The following is a 16,180-nucleotide window of genomic DNA, read 5'->3' as shown; positions in this document are numbered from 1 at the left end:
AGAACAAAAACTTCCATTCATGTAAATTTAATGGACAATAAAGTTTCCTTATCTTATCTTTCTTATCTTATCTATAGGTCTATGTAATTGACGACTCGTTATCATTTCTTCTCATAATCTTTCTTCATATTGTGATACTGCATGTGCTTTCACAACCTGTTGTATATCAATAATTGAAAACGTTGATAAAATTGTGTCCTTTGTATAGGGCTACTGGAAAATATCCCATGGGCGATATATCAGATTACAAAACGCACGTCAAAAATAGGATAGATGACACCAGAGACATCCATAGTGTTGCATAAGTTCCACGTTTATTTGATATCTGACAATGTGTTAAGTGTACACAAACATTTGACTCGTTAAACTCCAACACTCAAATAGAGACATTGAACTACTGCCCATTTAAAATGGAATAAACAGCTTACCGCAGCATAAAACACCATTCACAGCAATCATGTTTATATACAATGCAAAATAACATCCAGAAGAAGATAAGAGGGAAAATAGAAAAAAATGCCCATGACTTTATGTTTTCTGTTTTGCTTTGTGCGCACTGAATGGAAAGGAAATGTTAGCACACAAACAATGTGCCAGATGGAAATCTGTTTTGCAGAGGCTGTTGGGAGTGTGGACAGTGTTAATGGTGATGGTGACAATAATAATGATGACGAAGATGATTACTCCACTCTGTAAACACTTTATCAAAAACTGTGCTGGCCAAGAGATGTGCAGATTCTTCATCATCTCAGACCCCACTAGTGCGTAGAGCCTATTCCATTAAATGTGCTGACAACACCTCTTCAATCTACCTACAGTATAACCTAGCTGACAGAACGGTAACTTCCCTCTAAATTAATTCACAGCAAATAAAAAGTCAACAATCCCCTTAGTTTGATATTTACATCTCTTTAGTGTTTAAATGATGCACTTACAGCACAATCTAGAGGACCAACCCATGTCCAGGATTGCAGTGATTAGACTGGTCAAAAGAACTGAACTGTTCACACTGTAGCAAGTGAGATGTTTACAATGCGCAATGAGCCGAGACTCTCTCTTAGCCCAGCCAGGCCTTGCCATAAAGATTGCATGCGCTACTCGATTACAAACGCAGAACAACACAAGCAGTACACTTAGGCTGATGATGTTGGGCGGTGACTTGTCTGGTGGGGACATTTGATAAGTTCAGTATTTTGATAAGCTCTGTAACTAATATCAGCAAATAAATGATTAACTAATACCATCCATGACCCCTCCATTTTGGTATCCATGGAGGGGTGGGGGCAAACACAGAGTGTGTGATTTGGTTGTAAAAGACGTCTTTCCATTGCAGTTCCCCCTGCCATAAGATTGCTTTCTTTAATCGTCATCCCTGTAGGCTGGTTGACCTCAGGCTTGATGACGCCTATACTCCACCCTGATAGGGTGCTTCCTTCGGGGAACTAGCCAATCACTGACAACACTCTGGACATTGCCCACAGCCAGGAGGCGGAGAGGAACAGATTAGTCTTGGTTCTTGCACCACTGGTTCCCAAACTCAAGGGCAAGAACAGCTCAGCTGCATACCTTCAAGGCTGTTGTGTTCTACATTTACCAAGTCCAATCATGAAAATATAATAATATGGACTTATTATCTCCTCACTTAATAATTCGCATAAATAGTGTGAGCTTATGAACTGATATGTGCGCCGCATATAATACAGAAATCACAAAATGACCACAACAGACAGTCCATTTGAAGCGCTGTATCCAACGTGCAATCTCTGCAATGTAAACACATTTGATGGATGCCACATTAACAGCATCAAAGCCAGTTTTGTTGCACGACATGAACACAATCTAAACTCTCATCAAAGCCAAACAAAAACACAAAGGATAGCACAGCTGTTTTGCAACCATGGCATTCCAAAAGTGGAAGCAGGCATCTCGAACAGAGAGAGAGAGAGAGGGGGCTATACGGAAATGCAGCCTGAGAGTTAAAAGCATTCTGCACTGCACTGAAGAGTGGGGGAGCAGAAAACGTCATCAGAGAATTGTACAGGAGCTGTGTCATGACTAGCTGAAGAGAGGATACTATGAGGTTAGGTCCATTCGTCCAGAATCTGGGTGGGGGTGGGGAGGAAACTGCACTTCACATGGGTCCATATGTCCTTTCAGTGATATATTTATATATATATATATATATATACTTTTAAGTAGCTATCAGTAGAAATGTATTATCTATTCTAATCACTAGATACAGTATGCTTAGAAAACGTTGCATGTGACAACTCACAGTCACATTAAGTGCATAACTTGTACACTCAAATTTACAAACTGAATAAAACTATGTACTACTGTTTGCCAGTGTGTACAGACTGATGAGCATTGAGACGGGGGTTGGGGTCATCACATGAGAGGACGATGAGGGTTGGGTGTGCGACACTGAAGCAGCTTGTGTGGATGACAGAGATGGCGGGAAGAAAGGAACAGGGGGTAGCGATATGGATGAAAAGAGAGGCACTAAATTATATCAGTTTCCAGATCCTTCTCCAGTGCCCTGTCCTGATGCTACAAACGCCAGGGGTATACAAAAGACTGCTGGACAACTTGTACGTACAGTAGGTCGTCTTTCTGACTGAGGATGTGTTGCTTGATGTGTTACATGTCTGATATGGTTCCCGTCTGACACGAGTCAGACTCAGTTCAGAGCAACTACTCTTGAGTATTTATCTGTTTCTTACTATTCAGGGGTATCGACATCTGGACCTATTTCTCTAGAGTCTATCTTTTATTTCACTGTGTATGCGATGTATATGTGTGTGTGTATTACAGTACATGTGTAATGGAGTATGTGTGTGTGTGTGTGTGTGTGTGCATATGTGCTAAAATGTTCTGCTCTGTAACTGATCTACATGTACTGAATTTCAAGTAATCAAGCAGTCTACCGTATCTATCGATGCAGTTCCTAATCAACTGCCTACACTACCCACATGATTTCCTCTGATTTGAAGAAGGGTCAAGGCAAGTAAGTCATTAGTGTTTGGGTGAGTAAGATGGATTAGGGAAACTCATGATTAAAAAGTGCCATATGCAGAAATTGCACTGTACTTCTTTAAAAATATAAACTTTTTGATCTTTGTCAATAAATACACGCTGAAATAAATACATACGATGTTACAGAAAATAAATACCTACATTGATAAAAAATTCTAATAAAGATATTTTTTTAATCAAACAAAAGATATTTCATCAGGCGGGAACGAAAATAGTTATTTTCTTCCCCAGAATATTAGTGGGATAGTGGGATTAATGATTAGCTAATAATTTAACCTTAGTAAAACCTACATAGCTACCATCTCTAAATTATAACAGGGCATCGGGGAAAGCCTATCACTCCTGATTGAACAAAGATGAGCAACTTCAACAGCACTCCTCTGGCCTTGTGGCCACAATTTGGGGTACAGCAGAACTTAATGCACATCATTGGAACTGTCCTGCAGAGTGGGAAGGCAATGCATTATGACATGATTAAAGACATGAGAATCATTTGTCATTTTTTTTTGAAACTGCTAAATTCTTTTGTATTTGTTTCTTTTTTTTCTTCCATAAATTGTGAAATCTTAAAGCACATCAAGACCTTTTCTATGGAGAGCAGTGGATGTTTACACAAGTATTGATGGTGGGTTCCAGAAGCACTGGGTAGATGCAAAAGCATTCAGAGATTACATTTTTGCAAAAGACTTATCAGTTATCACTGATCTGACCTATCAGCAGAAGCCAAGAAGATTCTGGAAAATAAGGATGTTTTCTGGTTTGAATACTGACCTGCTGTAATATTGTTTACCTGTTAGAGGACAAGCAACACAAATAAGGCCATTTATCTGCAAGTTTTTTTGTCATATCTTTCATACACTGAGGTACAATCATAGGGTGGGGTGGGGTGGGATATCACCTTCCTGATGTTACAAATCTAGGTACATTGCAAAAAAAGCCCTGTCAATCGACAATTTGGTCAACACACTGCTTTCTTCTTGACTGAAGAGATCAAAAGGCTAAGAACTGAAGAACACCTACTATTCAGTCAAAAAAACAAGAAACCGACGCTTCATCCACACACCGTTGGCTATTGTTTTGCCTTCTTTTTTTTTAACCTTTAGAGTTTACATTATTCTCGAGTCTTGGCGATTTTAGGCGTAACATTCTAGGACCCATAGACATGTGTGTCACAGCGAGGTCCCTCAGTACACTGGTGGTCAGATAGTGCTTAACTGAGCATGTGCAGACACTGGGGGAGAGGACAGGGGAGACAGGGCACAGTTAAGAAGAAAGGGACAGGGCTCTGTCAAGTGGTCTATTTACAACATTAGTCTTTATCTTCCTTGTGTACGTGTGTGTGTGTGTGTGTGTGTGTGTGTGTTTTCTGTGTATGCTCATTTTGTATTTTATGGTTATTTGTTATGATTATGGTTATGGTTATTGTATTTAGCAGACGCTTTTGTCCGCAGCGACTTACAGAATATGTAGGACAGTATGTGTGTGAACATTTTTCGATTGCTCTTTGTGTTGATGGTTTTGTGTGTGGTTTTAGATTCTGTGTGTGCCTGTCGGGGAGAGCTTAAATCCTCATCTGTCCAGCTCTTCTTCTGGAAAGCTTCGATCTGTCAGAGAGAGGGGGGGGGGGGGGGGGGGGGGGATACATCATCATGTCAGTAAAGACCAATCATTATCATCATGTGTGTGTATAATCATGTGTGTGTAGCAAATGAATAAAAACAGATCCTGGTCTGGTCATATGAAAGGAATGCATGCTTGATGGATCAATCTTTCTCATTCTCTCTGGTTCTGTCTTTCAGTCAGCGTACCTGATAGAGCCGGCGAGGAGAGGGTTAAATGCATACAGCCAGTCATGCATCTCCTTGTCATTGCTGGCTTGCAGGAGTATCCCACGATGCTCTGTGCACACAGCAAATGTGTTGGGGGTCTGAAAACAAAACGACACAAAAGCAAAGACAGAAAACTCTGGTTAGTGGGCCCGCAACAGAAGACAGCTATTGAAGGAATCACTCCGGTCACTCCGATCCATTCCGGTACCTTGAGCATGGCCTGCTGGTCTTCACTGTACTCCACCTGAGCAGAGGAGAGGTTGAGGATAGCACGCTCCACAGTGTCCCTCTCGGTGTTGTAGATGTAGACATACGGCCGGCGCACCACCACGTAGCGCTTCACCCAGCCATTGGTGTTGGGCTCCAGAAAGTGCAAATAGCCCTTCTTTGACACGATTGGGCTGGGAGGATAAGAGGGAGCCACATTAAGTGACACACATCAGGATATCGAGTTTTACCAACTAGCTACAGTCATTTCTTGTCTATAAGACACAGTGTGTATAGACCACATGAGAGTGTTCTATGCAAGTAATTAAAAAAAAAAACTGGCATGTATTAATCACACATGTTACTTTGTTGTGTCACAAAATAGTGCATTTCAGGTGGTTACTGGTGTCAAGTTGTCTGTGGCGTAGGGAGTGTGGGACTAAGAAATGACCTCAGGCCACACTTGAACCTGGATTCTCATGGGCATTGTACCCACATTTGGGTCCTCATGGGCACCAGGGTTGTGCAAAATTTGAATCGCAATTCTGCTTCCTGTTTGCTACCTCAATTGAAATGCAAGTGAAATTCAATAATTTAATTGGAATTTAAGAGCCAGTTTCAATTCAATTCTAGAATTTTGCACAAGCCTGATGGGCACTGACAATGCCCACTTACCTGACGCGGATCTCCTGGATGTCAGGGACGAAGAGGCGAGTCCTGGGCTTGGGCTCTGGGGGTCCAGTGGGTGACTTCTTCACTTCTCCCTCCTGCAGGACGTTGGGGTCAGGGCTAGCAGCGCGGGAGCGAGGGGTAGGAGGTCTGCAGACAGGGACAAGTGTCATTCTAAGCTGTTTCCAATAAGATATGACAAAGTGATGCCAGTACTGGCCATAGAGATAGACTGATAGATGTGGCAGGCACATTACTGATTTTCTATATAGGTATTTGTTTTACATATTATGTAAAGTGAAACCGTATATGCATGAGTGTTTACAAAATATCAAACCTGAGTTCAGTGTTGCCATAGCGACCCTCGGATAATGAGGGACACGTGGATGATGGAATCATGGTGTTCAGAGCGGTGCCCGAAGTAGAGTCCCTCAGGAGTGTCACAGACATCTCAGACAGCTAACACACACACACACACACACACACACACACACACAGAGAGAAGACACAGACAAGCCTACATTAATTTAAGTCATAGGGTAACAAAGACAATGTGAATGTGTAAGACAATGTGAATCGTTACGGTAATACTATCCAATTGTTCACATAATGACCCTATTATGAACCTATTGAAATATGAACATTAATATAATGCTCTGTTAAAAAGAGGGCCAATACAGTCTTCTGTTGAATTTGCTTGGCGTATCACACCAAAAATGATATCAACACAAAAATAAAAGTTGTTTTTCAATTCAGGAAATTCTTCAACATCTCATTTCAATTCGGCCAAAAACAACATGCTGAAACATTTGTCCGAGGCTCCCCCGTTTTTCGTGATAACCACAATAACAACTAGCAATTCAAAGAGGCTCTCCAAGCATTTCCTTGAAAGAGGATGAAACACTTCAGCTGAGGTGCACTGTGCTCTCACCTTGCTCTCGCTGGCGCTCACACACACATGGCTGTAGTCTCTGTTGAAGGAGTGAGTGAGCAGCCGGAGACACTGAAAACACAAAACACACACGCACACACAGGAAAAACATCAGGCGTGCAGTCAAAACAACTACTCAACACAGACACTTTAAGCACAATCGGATTAATGTGTCCCATTGAAGAATGACCCCTATGATATTTTTTAACCGGAGCAGAGTGATAACAATGTCACCCCCCGCCTTGGTCACTGGAGATCATATCTCGTGATGATATTCCTCTTTATTTGAGCACACAGGAGCTTCCAGTGGAATAGCTGTTATCATATCATTGTCATAGTGTTATCATAACTGTTGCTAACAACAAGTCTCTATTCTCAGAAACCACTGATAGGCCTCTTATTTGCAAAAGTCTAGATTTGCTATGGGTCATGTTTTTCACTAAACATTTGGCTTTCTAGCCATGTGTGGAATGACAGGGACACTTTCTTCAGGTGGGTTGGTCTCACCTTGGCGGCCAGCTCTCTCTGCCTCTCGTTGGGAATGTCGGGGCCGAGGCTGGGGCCCTGGCCGGCATCAGAGGAGGAGAAGGGCGAGTCACATAACTCCTCGCTCCCGCAGGACAGCAGCGACTCCTGACCCAGCAGCAGGGTGGACTCCAGCTTCTCCCTCAGGAGGAGGTAGTGCCGAGTCTTCTCCACCTGGAGCACACACATAGCACAAACAAAGGCACGGCCAGGGTTTAGAGGGAGAGTTCAGCTGAAATGGGAAATTCTTCTGCAATGAACACTGACATACAATACCCATCTAAACAATCTAATGACAACAGTTAAGCTTCTATAGAATAGAACTATATACTCTACTTAGCTAGTGTCACAACCCAAGTAGACAAATTTGATTTTAGTCACACTATACAGTATCTTTGTAGTGTTTGTTTGTAGCATTATTTAAGTCAATTCATTTCTATGACATGTTTAGCAGTCTAATGAGACTAGGTAAGTGTATTGTATTGGCAATGGCCAAACCACAGGTCTCGGTAATCCGCTTGCGATTGGTCATCTGTAAAAAAGACAGCATGACGTATGCCGTTCTTCCACTAGAAGTTGAATATTTCTCAACTTCTGAGCTGCACGGTTGCGATCGCGTTTTAAAAGAAGCCGACGACATTTTTGAAAACACTGTCTACTCCATAGGATTATAATGTAAAACGGACACCGGCAGCTGAGAAAAAGACACTTAGTCTGAATGTACCCTAATGAGACTAGGTAAGTGTATTGTATTGTATTGGCAATGGCCAGACTATGAACTGATATCGCTAAAGTGATGTATTTTTTGAGTAATGGCTGTGATGTTATAGCATCATGTTAGCTGACCTCCTTCAGGAGGCTGAGTAATGGCTGTGATATTATAGCATCATGTTAGCTGACCTCCTGCAGGAGGCTGAGTAATGGCTAAAATGTTATAGCATCATGTTAGCTGACCTCCTGCAGGAGGCTGAGTAATGGCTAAGATGTTATAGCATCATGTTAGCTGACCTCCTGCAGGAGGCTGAGTAATGGCTGTGATATTATAGCATCATGTTAGCTGACCTCCTGCAGGAGGCTGAGTAATGGCTAAGATGTTATAGCATCATGTTAGCTGACCTCCTGCAGGAGGCTGAGTAATGGCTAAGATGTTATAGCATCATGTTAGCTGACCTCCTGCAGGAGGCTGAGTAATGGCTAAGATGTTATAGCATCATGTTAGCTGACCTCCTGCAGGAGGCTGAGTAATGGCTAAGATGTTATAGCATCATGTTAGCTGACCTCCTGCAGGAGGCTGAGTAATGGCTAAGATGTTATAGCATCATGTTAGCTGACCTCCTGCAGGAGGCTGAGTAATGGCTGTGATATTATAGCATCATGTTAGCTGACCTCCTGCAGGAGGCTGAGTAATGGCTAAGATGTTATAGCATCATGTTAGCTGACCTCCTGCAGGAGGCTGAGCTTCTCCAGCTCCCACTGGTGGTCCAGGATGAGGCTGTCACTGCGGGGCCTCCAGCCTGCCAGGTTCTCCTCCCCACGCACATACGCCACCGAGGTGTCCAGCACCCGTCTGCGCCTGCGTTGCATGCCTGAGTGGACAGCACAGGACAAAAGGAGAGGAGAGAGAGAAAAGAGAGGCGGGGAGATCAGGTTAGTGGCCTTCCCCCGAACACAAGCAAGGAGCACAGACGAGATGGAGAGAATGTGAGAGGGTCAAAGGTGAAGCCTGTAGAGGTCAACAAGTTCAGAATGTTTGGAGAAGAGTCTGAAGAGGTTAGAGATGCAGAGGAAGAGACGGACACAGGTCACAGGTGAGAGGGACAGGGAAGGAGACAAGGAAAGAGGCAGTCACAGGTTTTATTTGAGAGAGTTTTAGAATAAATATGAGATGTGAGTGCACCAGTGGTGATATATGAGATGTGAGTGCACCAGTGGTGATATACATTGTTTTGTGGAGAAAGAGAGGAGATCCCAGTTGGACAGGATTTTGGCAGGTCACAGGAGAGACTGGTTAAGTGGAGTATGAGAGAGTGTAGAGACAGGAGAAGGCTGAGAGGTGAGACAGGGGAATACTGAGAGGTGAGACAAGAGAAGACTGAGAGGTGAGACAGGAGAAGACTGAGAGGTGAGACAGGCTCACACTTACCTGGGCTCCCAGCATCGGCCAAGTGACATAAGCTGACCTCGTACACACCAGTGATCCGGTTACTGTGACAAAACACAAAGAGTCAAAGAGTCAAACACAAGTAACACACCAATACACTCACACTCACACACACACAAACCAACCCTGTCAAAAGTGAACAAGGGGTCCCCCAACTGAGAAATTTCAACATAAAAAGGTTACTAAAGTACTAACAACAAATCCCCATCTCGAAAAGCCTGCCTTTGTGTTCACACTAATTTTTCATACGCCTTCAGAGAGTACTGCCAGCTACCTCCTTCTTTGAGAGCACTTTTTTCTGTAACAGGGCTGGACCAAACAATGTGGCGAGAGATTTTAAGGACACAGAGATGGAGATTGTGTGTGTGTGTGTGTGTGTGTGTGTGTGTGTGTGTGTGTGTTGTGTGTGTGTGTGTGTGTGTGTGTGTGTGTGTGTGTGTGAGTGAGTGTGTGTGTGTGTGTGTGTGTGTGTGTGTGTGTGTGTGTGTGTGTGTGTGAGTGTGTGTGTGTGTGTGAGAGAGAGTGTGTGTGTGTGTGTGTGTGTGTGTGTGTGTGTGTGTGTGTGTGTGTGGTTGTGTGGGTGTGTGCGAGTGTGTGTGTGGGTGTGTGTGTGTGTGTGTGTCTGTGTGTGTGTATGTGTGTGTGCGTACAGGATGGACACACTCACCCCTCTGAGGCCCTCAAGGTCCCACTGCTGAAGAGGTTGCGGATGGAGCGCGAGGCGGGCAGCTTGGCATCTCGCGAATAGAAAACCATGCAGAAATCTTTGGTGATGACTGTTGGCTGAGTGCAGTTCTCCATCTGATATGAAGAGAGAGAGAGGAGGAGGAGGAAAATGAGGAGGAGGAGGAGGAAGAGAAGGACAGCCAGGATCAGAAAACAGAAATGCTTTTTGTGGCTGTCTTTCAGAGACAGGATGGAGCCTGCCTCTCAAAACTAGTTTGATGCCAGATTTGGCAGCTCAGATATTATGCCAGTGATGACGGATGCACCTTCTTGCAATGTCGGTCATCCAGGCAGCAACAACATGTTCTAAGGTTTTAAATAACTTCAGTGGACAGTCTGAAGTGGACTTCAGAATGTAATTCCACTGGGCAAACAAGCACTGTCAGAAGCTTATTGTGGCAGAGGGTGCGTTTGTGTTTATTTCTGAAACATGGATTAGCAAATTAGCACTCTTCAGGAGTCATGCAGCGCATCAGCAGGGCAAAAGCCACAGCCGAATGTTCACTTCCCCAGCCACAGCATGTCTACTTCTAGAAAGAGGTCACATCTCCTCTCCAGAGGCCAAATCAGCAGAGATGAGCAGGAGGACAGGGCATTTTAACCCTCTACAGATGGGTTACATATGGATCTGTATGTACAGTACAGGCCAAAAGTTTGGACACACCTTCTCATTTCAATGCGTTTTCTATATTTTCATGACTATTTACATTGTAGATTCTCACTGAAGGCATCAAAACTATGAATGAATGCAAAGTTATTTGGCACACAGATGAATATTTGTCAAGTTATGGCTCGCTGAATATGGTATTAAATAAAAAAAAATAGCAACTAACAATAAACTAGAATATAAGACATGTTTTTTAGTTATTTCACACTTTTTTTGTTAAGTAGATAATTCCACATGTGACATGTGTTCATTAATAGTTTTGATGAATCTACAATGTAAATAGTCATAAAAATAAAGGAAATGCATTGAATGCGAAGGTGTGTCCAAACTTTTGGCCTGTACTGTATGTGTGGACACATACGTACGGATCTGTATGTATGTACACAGACCTCACCATTTAAAAAAGCTACCATTGTTCTGCTATGTACTACTTCATTCAACTTTGTAAGAGGCAAGACTTCAGACCTCCAGTCAAGAGGCTCATCCCTGGTCCCCATCACTGGCTGCGACTCACCTCCACGTAGGCCGAGAGGGTCATGTAGATCTTCTCCCCATAAGGGGTGACGCGGTTAAGCAGCAGTGAGTTGTGCATGGAGCTGTCCCAGGCCGCCTCGAAGCGGTAGAAGGTCCTGCGGCACGCAGCCGTGGAAGGGTTAGAGGTCAAAGGTTAACTTGAAGTCACATCATACTGGGTTCGCTATGGGGTGGCTGCCAAGCTGAGTAGCCCCCCCCCCCCCAACCCCCATCCCCTCTCCTGTCTATGGTCTTCAAATACTATATGTTTTGGGATGATGTGCACTGAATGTGTGTTGTGACATTATGGCAACTGATTTTATGAACTGCACATTAGTTTATTAATGAAGACATACAGTAATTAATAGTTGAGGGATACATTTGTGGTAAGCACAGTGTATCAAATCAACTTTCAGATTGTAAATCACTTGCATCATAAACAAATTTAGGGGGTTTTGGCTTTTTGTTGGTTCAATTGTTTGCAAAATTGCTTTGGTGATGTTGTCACTTTAGTGACACTAGGGTGTACTGACACAAAACAGGCTGGACCAACTTGAACTGCCTAAGCTTTCACAATTAACCTTATATCCCCCAATGTAATAGTTGACATACAAAAGACATAATGGCCAAATCAACAAATCACACTGCTTTGAACTTGACTAGGACAACATCACTTTAGACTATGAGACACAGTCCAAAAAACAGTCACAGAATTGAGGGACTAAAGACTGACAGCAACAGAGAGAGAGAAAGAGAGAGAGACACATAGAGCACAGCACACATACTGTATAAGCACACACATAGCCCAGGCATGCAATAGAACATGGCAGTCAGCCACTGTCATAGCAACCACCATAAATCAGCATGAGGAACACAGACAGAAAAGAAAAGCAGAAAAGTACGGTGTATAAACAAATGTGATGGAGAGACTTTACTGACAAACAGGGGAGAACAAGGAAGAGGAGGAGGGAGAGGGAGTGGAAATGGGGATCAAAGGGTAGGGGAAGGGGAAGGGGAGATATACCTATGATCAATTCCCAAGGAAATGCTTTGAGAAGAGGGAAAGAGAACCAGCGAGAGGGTCAAAGTTGAGCTTCACAGAGAGGAAGGCGCTTGTGGCAAAGGCCTCAAAGATCGACACAGGTGTACACACTGATCGAAGAAAAACAGTCACTCCCGATTTTCTCCGCTCACATGTGCTTCAACATGAGAAAACTACTGCCTTAAAAACTAGTGTTCATCCTTTCACCCAAACATTCTGAAGCTCTTTCCTCATTGGTCCCATGTGGCATTTGTGTGGTGAGAGAAAGTTCATTTTGCAAGGAGGCTTTTGTTCATGTTGCTTTTTTGCAAGGAGGCTTTTGTTCATCAATCTGGCACCTGTGACTGATTCTATTCTACTATGTGAGTGGTCCGTACCATATTTGACAGTTTTGTCAAAACAAGCCATAAAGTCACCTCAGTTAAGGAACACTGGCCCGAATGTGCAAAACATTAGTGGGGTGATTTGATTACAACATTGACAAATCCGCTGGAACCCTGTGTTGCTCTGGCTGCACCCCCCAGTGTGGGGCAGAGGGGACCTGCCATGATGATCTACTCCTTTCCCCCTTTCCTCTCCTTTTCACCAGAGACCAGTGAGGTGCTGTGAACCATCGCAACATGGGCTGCGGTCCAAACAAACCCCACTCTCCCAACCACAGTTCCCCCTTCAACCTCACCATCCAGCCCCAACAACACACTCACATCCATCAGCTTTAACACACACACACACACACCCACACACTTACACTTGCACTCACACTCTCACATTCTCACACTCACACAAACACTCTCTCTCTCTCTCGCACCCTCTCTCTCTCTCAAACGCGCACACACACACACACACACACACACACACACACACACACACACACACACACACACACACACACACACACACACACACTTACACTCGCACTGGCATTCTCACATTCTCAAACTCACACACATACACACACACACACACTCACGCCGCTGCTTGCGAGCCTTTTAACCCAGGCACATAATCAGCCATCGAGCGCAGTTATGCCTCTGGCTCGGCGCCCGACAGAGGGAAGCCTTAAATCTCCGCGTGCGCTTCAGTCAGATATGCAAGTTGAGACGAATGTTTCTGTGGGCCATAAAGTAGCGCGCGGGGAGGAGGAGGAGGAGGAGGAGGAAGAGGAGCCAGGGATGGAGCCGCTCCTGCAAGGGCCCCCATTATGGGTCCCCCGGCCGGGCTGGACTGAGATGACCTGCTGGGAAAGAGGAGTTCTAGGACAGACCCCCACGGGGGAGCAGAAAAGGGGGTGGATGAGGTGTTACTCACATCAGGGAGAGGGGTGAGTGAGAGGAGGATGGAGAGAGATGGAGGGGGTTGATGGAATGAGGAAGAGATACAGAGAGAGAGAGAGAGAGAGGGAGAGAGATGGAGAAAGAGAGAGATGGAGAAAGAGAGGCAGAGAAGGTGAGAGGAAGAGAGTAGGAGCAGAAGTGAGATAGAGAGGGCGAGTGGAAGACTAATAGAATATAGGGGGGGGGGGGGGTGCAGCTGTATCTGTGGGAGGAGAGGGGACGCTTCAGTGAAGACAAGACCTCACCCTTCCTCTCATCCCATCCCACCACTCACGCACCAGTCATAGAGAAGGAGAGATGGAGAAAGAGAGAGAGAGAAGAAAGTGGGAGAGAGAAAAAGAGGAACTAACACAGGTCTATGGGAGTTCAAGGAAGCCTCCCAATCTTCCCCTCAGGCACTTGGAGAAGGCTTCTCTCCCTTTGCACATTTTCAATCAGTTGTTTCCCCACTACCCCTCCTCTCATTTCCCCCCCTTTCTTCCTCCACTTTTCTAAATCCAAGAATCCAGGCGAAAGTCATGCTCTTGGCAAAACATGCGAGGAAACATTTGTTTTTGGAGTGTTCGGCTCACTCACACCGTAGCATAAATGAGAGAAGAAACTTTTTTTCTATTTTTTTTTCTTCTTCTTTGTAGCAGCAGCAGCAGCAGCAGCAGCAGCACAGGAGTGCGTTCGGAGGAGGAAAACGCTACCGCTGAGGTAATCGTTCCATGGATTACACTTTAACGCTCTGGGCTATGCCTCGCCTGCCAGCGAGGATACTGTAAATTAAGTGTTCCTTTACGAACACCATTTGTGTTCGCAACACTGGCGGAGGGGCTGTTCTTTCTTTTTTTCTAGTTCTCTCTCTTTTTTTCTTTCCTCTCTCTTTTTTTCTTTTCCTCTCTTTTTTTCTTCTCTCTCTGGCACACCTCCAGCCGGAGTGACACTATGTGTCACTGTATGAGAACACTGCGTAGAAGAAGCTTCGTAAGGAGTGAGGGAGGACCTTTTTTTGTGAGTCCAGAACTTGGACACAGCTTTGTTTCCCCAAAATCAACCTTTCAGATTGCGTAAGTAGGGGGTCCAGTGGGAGAGATTTTGATCCTGATCCCCACAGAGGGGTTCTACTGTTTGGTTTCTCCTAGTCCACCCCCCTCCCCTTTATTTGGTTGTTTCTATGTACATCCCGTAAAAGTTCACACAAAACAGAGACAGCGACCTGAAACAGTCCCACTGAAACCCTGCACAGTTCCAGAGAAAGAGAGACGCACATTCAAGTGTAGCTCAGACCCATAAAAATGCCAATCGAAATATTGATGCGCACAGTGAGAGTTCACACAAAAACAGCAGCCTCCAGACTGACGAGGACTTCTATTGGCCTTGCTTTGTGTCAAGCTGAATCACTACTGCCCTCTATAGACCAAAATAATCATTAAAAAAAAAAAACCCAAAAGGGACACAAGGCAGTCTGGATTATGATGGATGACTTCAACATAAAACAGCGAGGTCAAGACCCGTGTGCTCACTGAGCGTCGGGCCCTTTTGTGCGTCTCTCCCACTCCCCAGCTGCAACCTGTAATCCACAGTTCAGTGCTTTGCGAGGCGCCTTTCAATCACCTGCGACCGGCTCCAGCGGCTGATGCCGACGTTGGCCCCGCGCGGTGGAAACGCAGCTGGTGGAGGAGAAACACACGCGGGCAGGTACAAAGAGGGGAGTGTGTAATCATGAAGGCATCAGCCACAGGTTGGGGAGCCTGCGAGAAAGCGTCCATAAAGTTCACTTGAGCATACCAGTGACCGTGGCAAGGCAGCTGAAGGGAGTGACTCAACTTGTGTGCTGCCGGGGGCGGCTTTTTCCTGGTTGTGGTGTGTAGCTGCAATGCATCATGGCCCTGATCTGGTTACATTACAATTCAAGAACATTGTAGGAAACTCTTCTGCAGGATATACACGGAGATACAGTACTGTACGTACCCTATGGTTTGTTATCAAGTTCTTTTTGAAGTTATTGAAATGAAACTAATGCTGGCGTCCGCAACACCTCCAGCGACATACAAAAAAAACAAAATAGCCAGACAAAGCCAAAGCGAGCCATGCAGCTTCTGCTAATGTTCAACTTAAACCCCATGGCAACATACACAAACACAGAGACAAACACACATAATCTATAAAGGCACACACCGACACACACACACACACACAATCCATAGGGGCGAGCATTCACACACACACACACACACACTCAGAAAAGACACACAAATACTATCACAAAGGGAGCCACAGAAATTCTCCATCACATTGTAGGAAGAGTAGGACATGAAGGGGGAGACCAAAGGAAGTGACTAACAGATGATCCACAGAGCCCAAACAGACAACAGGAGGGAGACGATGAGAAGGATTTCAGTGATTTGCAGACCAAAAAGACACATGAATGGGGAAAAAAAGAAAACAAAAGATGTGTAGCTACTGTATCTAAGTAAACAGGGTGAGAGAGGAGCGGATGTAAAAAATCATAATAAATATACCTAGGCATGTCCGAATCAAGAAACTGTCTGCGA

The 16,180-nt window shown here is 44.5% G+C and overlaps 1 protein-coding gene across 21 annotated transcripts in view; it reads right to left on the bottom strand.

Moving 5' to 3' along the window:
• Positions 1-292: 292 nt before the first annotated feature.
• The window catches only part of kif1aa (kinesin family member 1Aa), a 65,496-nt gene continuing 49,608 nt past the window's right edge, over positions 293-16,180 (bottom strand). For 12 of the 21 annotated variants that reach the window (XM_042056441.1, XM_042056444.1, XM_042056445.1 and 9 more), the window contains 12 exons: positions 16,148-16,174; positions 11,266-11,380; positions 10,026-10,159; positions 9,341-9,402; positions 8,638-8,783; positions 7,180-7,371; positions 6,673-6,744; positions 6,079-6,200; positions 5,748-5,891; positions 5,074-5,266; positions 4,845-4,963; positions 293-4,640 (listed from right to left, as the gene is read on the bottom strand). In XM_042056441.1, coding sequence (XP_041912375.1) covers positions 4,598-4,640; positions 4,845-4,963; positions 5,074-5,266; positions 5,748-5,891; positions 6,079-6,200; positions 6,673-6,744; positions 7,180-7,371; positions 8,638-8,783; positions 9,341-9,402; positions 10,026-10,159; positions 11,266-11,380; positions 16,148-16,174 — 1,369 coding nt within the window. In that variant the 3' untranslated portion in view covers positions 293-4,597. Of the gene's footprint in view, positions 4,641-4,844; positions 4,964-5,073; positions 5,267-5,747; positions 5,892-6,078; positions 6,201-6,672; positions 6,745-7,179; positions 7,372-8,637; positions 8,784-9,340; positions 9,403-10,025; positions 10,160-11,265; positions 11,381-12,288; positions 12,313-16,147; positions 16,175-16,180 lie in introns of all 21 variants that reach the window. The other 9 variants (XM_042056446.1, XM_042056449.1, XM_042056457.1 and 6 more) reach the window with 2 other exon arrangements.

The sequence above is a fragment of the Alosa sapidissima genome, chromosome 12, assembly GCF_018492685.1.
Source record: "Alosa sapidissima isolate fAloSap1 chromosome 12, fAloSap1.pri, whole genome shotgun sequence".
Lineage (NCBI taxonomy): Eukaryota > Metazoa > Chordata > Actinopteri > Clupeiformes > Clupeidae > Alosa > Alosa sapidissima.
The sequence above is the reverse complement of the archived record's forward strand: the minus strand, read 5'-3'. Positions and strand labels throughout refer to the sequence as shown.